At 46.2% G+C, this 7,215-nt stretch overlaps 1 protein-coding gene across 1 annotated transcript in view; it reads left to right on the forward strand.

The window, feature by feature from the left end:
- Positions 1–4,413, forward strand: part of IMP4 (IMP U3 small nucleolar ribonucleoprotein 4) — a 101,661-nt gene extending 97,248 nt beyond the window's left edge. The window contains exon 9 of the mRNA XM_086940317.1: positions 3,882–4,413. Coding sequence (XP_086796443.1) covers positions 3,882–3,994 — 113 coding nt within the window. The 3' untranslated portion in view covers positions 3,995–4,413. The remainder of the gene's footprint in view (positions 1–3,881) is intronic.
- Positions 4,414–7,215: the final 2,802 nt, after the last annotated feature.

Here is a 7,215-nt window from a genome sequence, read left to right on the forward strand (position 1 = left end):
TGCTAAAACATGGAACTCACTCCCCGCTTACCTTCGCCTTACCCAGAACCACCTAGCATTCAGAAAGCAACTTAAAACGTGGATATTTGACTAGTAATCCTCCTCCCCTTTCTAAGCGCCTTGAGACCCTCTGGGTATGTAGTGCGCTATATAAATTCTCTGACTTGACTTGACTTGTTGTCAAGGATAGGTGGAGGCTGCAGCTGCCCAGTGGGTTGTCTGTGAGGGACAGGTTGCACAAAATCCCTGCTGAGCTCTGAAATCTGGGCCTTTATAGTGGTGGTGTGAACTGACCCCTGCCCCCTTCCTCAAACGTCTTTGTTGAACTTAACCCAAAGAGTGGGCTGTCTCCGTATCGGGTTTTATGGACTGGAGAGCATCGTCCACGTGTTTGCCGAAAAGATTCTCAGCGTCAAATGGTATGTCCAAGATCTTCGATTGCACCTTGGGGCGGAAAGATGTATGTAGCTTTCAGCCAGCCCTGGCGCCTCAATACTGCTGCCCCTGCCATTTGACAGAATGCAGTGGAGGAGATATCCATTGCTGTGTCTAGCATCTACAAAGAGGCTTTCTCAACTTCTGTGAGTATCTCTTTTACCTCTTGCTGTTACTCGATACTCGATAAATGCTGACAGATCGGACTACATTTGCTGGTCATATCGCCCTTGAATCGCTAGTGCATTAGAGGCTCTTTTCAGTCACTGCAATGGCCGACAACTGTCTCCCAATGTTGTCCAGTCTACTGCTTTCCTTATCAGGTGGAGTCGGTGAAGCAGAATTTTCAACTGCTGCATCAAACAGAATTTCACCTCTTCTGGTTGATGTTTGTTCTCACTTTCAGCTAGACTATCCTTTATTGTGATAGGTGGGGTAATAGGTCTCTTTTAAGGAAGGGATACTGCAGGACTACTCTGAAGAGAGTAATTTATCATTAATCGTAGGTCTGTAACCATAGACACAGGGACTGTAATAGAGAATCCTTATAGATGATGTTCCCCCTCTTGTTCTTCGTAGTGATAATGATCCTCAGAGGTATCATACCTGCAAGCAACCTCTCTGATCCTATCCTAGAAAGAATGTTCGCCTTGAAGGTAAGTGGCCGGACCCTGGTCAACCGCTTCTTGTTCTGTTTCCTGGCACTTCACATTCAGTTGTGAGCAATTATACGCAGGGCCAGACCTTCATCTCCAGAGTCCTGAAACTTTAAGAGCTTTGCAAAGGTGATGGTGACATTTTGGAGATAGCTGCCTGGAGAAAAACTGGAATGCCTTTCGTAGAGATGTGGATGGTCGCTTTTGTTGTCGACTGGGTTGATGAATTCATCATCGACAGGCTGTTGGACGGCTACGATGAAGATATGAATGGCGCTATGTGATTTGCCATTCTCGTCGTCAATGCCACTGTGGTCAGCTACATTGAGTGTCTGTATCGTCCACGCTCTCAACGACAAAGCTGCAGTCAACAGTGTTGTCGTCAAGAGATCCGTAGACTGGCGAATTTTCAGTCACTGGCTCCGTGGAGGGTTTGACAGGAACTGAAGGAGGAGCAGATGGAGACCTTCTGAGAGAGGGAGATGGTTTTGTACGATCCTGGTAACTTAAGCTCCCAGCACCTGCTTCCCTGAAATTGGATTTCGCCCTCTTCGGATCTTTGGCAGATGAGGCAGAGTCTTCGTTTTTTGCCTTTTAAAGGATGTATGTCCTCTTTCATTGCTGTCAGAGTCTAGCTGAGCCGCCGCCTTTTTCTGGAGCCAGAGAAGCAGTCCTCCTGTCTTTGAGAGTCTTTGCAGAAAAATTACGGCAGTATTAATATTCCTTTGAGTTGTGTTGGGGGTACAGGCCGCATAAACACTTCTTGTGGGGGATCTTCTGAATATATCGTGGATTTCCCAAAGGATTTGCAAGGCCTGTAAGTTCTGGGCCCTTCAGAAATTATCCAAAAGTTTGAGAAGTAATCTCTCACACTGTACCTCGGAAGTAGATGGAGGTTCACTAAGTCACCAGATAGCTGAGAGGTCAAAGCTGACTGAGCAGGGCTCAGGGAGACTCTCTATTGCACGGCGTGCTGTAAGAAATATGAGGTATGGTGACTCTGCAGGGAATGAGTGCTTATGGGTCTCTGCTCGGCTGAAATTGATTGCTTTAAAACATGTTTATAGGTTAACAATTTCTATTGTTTTCAGTGGGTTTTTCTACGGCCTATCAACTAGCATTGCTTTTCTATTGTTTTTACTGTGGGCCCCCTACCACGACGATGGAAAAGATTCAAGCATTTGAATCTATGAAAGATATAATACTGGAGAACCTAAAGGTATCTAGAACATGCATCCAAGCATGCACATCTCACACTTGTTTTGGACTCTGTCTCATCCATCTAATTCTTATTCACCCTTTTCTGCCCAACACAGATTACCTTTAACGGTAAGGTGTCTGCTAGGTTTTCCTTTTTCAAATAGCCACATTATTGTCTACAGAACAATTATTTGCAACTCACCATCCAGTAACGCTTCTGTATTAAAAAAATTAAATTACAAGCTTTGATAAGGCCCTTGGCTGCCGACCCATACAGGGTCGGGTTTGCTGTATGCAATATGCAATATCCACAAATTACAATATCCTTATCACATGAATGAACCATCAAACCACAGAAGAATCCTAAGAATAATAAAAATCTACCTAGCATATTTCTTTTTTACCTCCTTACCTGTTAAAAAGACAACACCAGATACTAGGTCATGCCTGGACATTGGGCATCAAGGAAGAAGTGAAAACTGAGGGCCCTCCTAGTTGATGACCTGGGTTAGTTTGACGACATTCTAGAAATTAGAGTAATAAACCCGAAATCAATTTTGGCATCTAGGGGTTCATTTGGAAGTTGGCAAAGCAGGGAGATTCACCATAAATTGGCAGGTCTACTGTCTCATCAAACCTGTGCTTCCATTGCCTCTTTTACATGATGGGAGGGTGGGGGGAGGGTTCACCGGCAGCATCTCAGGTGGCTTTGCCATCGCAAACATGGCCAGCTGCCCATCCACCACTGGGGACATCCGCAACAATATGTTGGTATTAAGGGAAGACTTACCTGTGCATATTTTCCTTTTTGGGGCCACCATGAAACACGTGGCAAATCTTGCCCAAAAATAAATCAGTGGCCACCAGATAAAGGTAGTAAACGAACGACACAGCTTTTTAATATTTCTGAATAAAAGCAACTGCTTCCTGGGCTTTTTTCTAAAAAGACATGGCTGTCATTTCATAGTGGCTATCTCTCGGTACATGTTGGACGAACAAAGAAGTAGCAATCCCTTTTGGAAAATGGTCCCGGCCAGCTTAAATATAGCGGACAGATCTCTGGCAGCTACTTTCTTAACACTAAATGATGCCCTTGGAACAAAGATGATGATCTGATGAAGGAAGTTGTTCACTATAGTGGTTCCATAAAATAGGTTGTATGACAGTACACCGCAAGTAAATGCATTGTATGCCTTTGCCTCAAATATTTTAACTCACATGTTTTTAACACGAATATGCATTCACAACGCATGCCATTACCATGCATGCATTTATTTCTAAAAACAATGTATTTGTTGGGGGAAACTCCCTCCCCCAACTTACCTTAAATGCGTGTTAAGGTCATGCGTTGTAAAGGCATGCACGTGGTAAAATATGCATGCTAAAAAATGCGTGGTAAAGTGACAATGAGGTAAAAACTTTGTTGTAAAGGCTGTTTTCTCATGAAATATGGGTCAAGGTGGACCAGTCACATTGTTGTAACTTGCCCACAGGACCGCACAGCAGTTGGTATAGCATCTCATGTCTTGACGGAGACTGTAAACCAGCAGGAAAGGCCATGTTTTAATACCCACCCTTTTTTATTCACAGTGTACATGATTAAACTTGGAACTCTCGAAAATGAGAAAACTGCAGATGTGGAGTGGCGCTGGCACCCGTATACCCACACGGCCAAGAAAAGGAAATTCCTCAGTGTGGAATAGGTGAAGAGACTGAATCAGATGCAAACCTGTGAGCAATTCGATGGAATGGCTGTGAAAAGTACATGGAGAGCAGTTACTCACTCCGAGGCTCTGCTGCTCCTGTACATGTTGGGAAATAACCAGTTTTGTATTTGTAAACCAGAGAAGCCACGCTATATATCAGGAAATATTCCTCCTGCCATGTTTGTGGGAGGATCCACTCATTTTTGTACTAAAGACCTGCAGCCATAGGCAACCTAAAAAAAAAAGCCCTCCTGGCAGCCAATCACCACCTGCCTTTGATGAAGAAATGTGTGAATTAAAAAAAACTCTAACATGAAGAGGTGATTGGACATACTTTTAGAAACGTGTGCATTTGATACTTTTCCTTTTATTATTTTCAGTTCCATGTACAGTTAATAAAGTAATCGTTTAATAAATGATGTATAATTTCTTTATAGCACTATCAATCTGTGCGCTTCTAGGTTGCCTAACTCACAGAAGAAGTGAAGAATATATACTCCTTCCCCCACCCGACCTCACAGCTGTGAATCCACCTTCCATCATCCCCTACCACCTCACACCTGCAATTTATTTTCTTTTGCATAATAAGGATGAAAGCCATCTCCAGTTTGTTCATTTTTAGGAAGGGGGTGATTTGCCTCTAATTCTTCTTTTCAGCACCTTCTAGACCCGTGTACGAAACTGGGCTTGTGTTGCAGCTATTCCTCCCCCTCCCCATTTTAGGTCGAGCCTAGCGAAGCGCTCTTGCGCTGCTCTAGAATCGGCCTCTTGGAATCACTTCAGCTGTTGTAGAAGCTTGTGCGTGTAGTGCTCACATGCTATTGGCCTTTACATCTGGCTTCAGCACGCAATTGGCCAAAGGCGTGTGGATGCCACAGCTTCTCGGGAAATGTTTACTCCCAGAGCATTTTGCTCTCTGGAGCCAGCAGCAGGGGGCATCTGTTTTGTGTCAAGTTTCCTTGTTTACTCCTATGTTAAAAGAATTTGTACAGCGCACAGACACCAGGCGGTTTCATGGCGCTAGGGACGGAGGATATTAAAGGACGTGTGATTACTCATAGGCTTGGCAAAACAGGTACGTTTTAAGAAGTGTCCTGAAAGGGGCGTACCTGGGGGTAAGTCTGAGTTAACTCGGAAAAGAGTTCCATAACCTGGGTGCCAGAAAGGAAAATCGAAGGCCACCATGTTTTTTCCGCTTATATGACGGGATAACAAGCAGGTTATGGTGAGCTGAGCGAAGGTCACGAGAGGGGGCATAGCGATGGATTCTGGAAGTGATGAAAGCTGGGCCCTGGGCAGATAGAGCCTTAAAGATGGTACACGCGAGTTTGAAAATGCAGCGTTTGGCCACCGGGAGCCAGTGAAGGTTCCTCAGTAGCGGAGAGACATATTGGTGTTTAGGCTGGCGGAAGACGAGCCTGGCAGCTTGATTTTGCACCAGCTGCAAACGATGGAGTGGTTCGCTTTGTTTCCACATGACCCAGCTTGCTTTCTTAGCCTTCCATTTCCCTTGGTCCTGCTCGGTGTCCCCTATTCCCCCCCCACCCCCCCCCCCCCCTTGCTTCATCACCCCCACCTCTCTGCGCTACCCTTTCCTCTGACCTGGCACCGGGCTTCCGGAAATGGGTTAAAGAGCCGCCGAGGTGGTGTAGTGAATATTCGCGCATATATTATGTAATATTTGCGCATATATTATGTAATATTTATCCTAAATTAAAATGTTGTTGTGTGATAACATATTTTATAATGCAACCAGCAATTTTGAATAGAAAAACAACAACAATGTGTGTAACTGTGGACACTTTAATTAACGACATTCACCATAACACAACTCACTGTATAAGCGCAATTACGATGCAAAGAGGCAATCAGAGATGCGCTGAAGCTCATTTGCATGAAACTGGGGGCGGGGGGATTTGAAATAAAAAGGACCTTAAGTCCAGTGCCAGTTGAATGCGTGCAAACATGCGCATGGAGGCATGTAATGTGCGTTTGGCATAGCAGACGCAATTGCCAAAATCTGTAAACACTAAAAGCAAACAGCTTTCTTTTCTATTGTGAGTTGTTTCTATCACCTGCTGGAATTGTTCTCTGCAACGCACCCCTTGATAAGTGCCTCACGTTCCAGAGTTAAAGAGGACAACATTATTCTGCTGTCGAAGACTGCATCCCCTCAGCAGTGCTAGATGTTTGAGATGTTGCACAAGCTTGACCTGTTTACACTCCACTTGACCCAGGTGCGTAGGAACAGATGACGCGTGGGAGATCCTGCTGGGTTTGGCCCAGGGGCAAGAAGTATCCGTCTCGAGGCTGGAGTCAGCGCCGTCGGATCCAGGGTGGAGGTGAGTGAAGTTGGCTCGGTGTAAGGGGATTAGCGGGCCCTTCACTCATGGCCCATCAATCAGGCTTCGGTTCCTCGCTCCACTGCGCACCAGTATTCCTCGACACCGCCCCCCGCTCAGTTAGGTTTATACAAGGGCACGTTAACTTTGCTTTAGGCGCGGGGAGATTAAGTGACTTGCCCAGGATCACAGGGTGTTAAACCAATGTTGGGATTCCAACCCGGTTCAAAAAGCGGCAGCTGTAACCCTTAAGCCATATCTCATTCCCACCCTTTTTAGGTCGGAGGCCTAAAAGGCTGCGCTTGCGCAGTCTTAGGCCGGAGATTTAATGAGTCTGAGTAGCGGCTAAGGTCCCACCTCCGTGCCCCATCTCTCCTTCATTGGCTGGCTTCCTAAACGGAGGCCAGCCATTGGAGGAGAGATCAGTCACTCCGATGTAGCCCCGTCCTTTTCGGATTTGGGGGCGTAATTTTTGATGTTCTTTAGACAGTGACGTTGTCCGTCACTCAGAACATCAAAACCACGCCCCCAATTCCGAAAAATTCAGAACCCTTCGGCAGCCATTTTCTTTTCCCCGCAGTGAGGGTGAGGCTCGAGCCTCTGCCTCTGCCCCCATTTACGCATGTTTGTGCCGTTTTTCATGCCACCCGATTACAGGCCGGTCCCTAATTACAGGCTGGTCCCTACTTTCCTGGACGGTGGCTGACGATGCGCGGTGACTTGCCCTGACAGACGCAGCAGCAGGCAGAGACGGAGCTCGACGGCCATGGCACCTACAGCAGCAGTATCTCCTTCAGTGCCCCCGGACGCTGTTTTTCCGCGTGGTGAGTGATTCCCTCGCCCCCCCCCCTCCCCTTCTTCTCCCTTTTCCTGGGT

This window comes from Lissotriton vulgaris, chromosome 10, assembly GCF_964263255.1.
Source record: "Lissotriton vulgaris chromosome 10, aLisVul1.2, whole genome shotgun sequence".
Taxonomy (NCBI): domain Eukaryota; kingdom Metazoa; phylum Chordata; class Amphibia; order Caudata; family Salamandridae; genus Lissotriton; species Lissotriton vulgaris.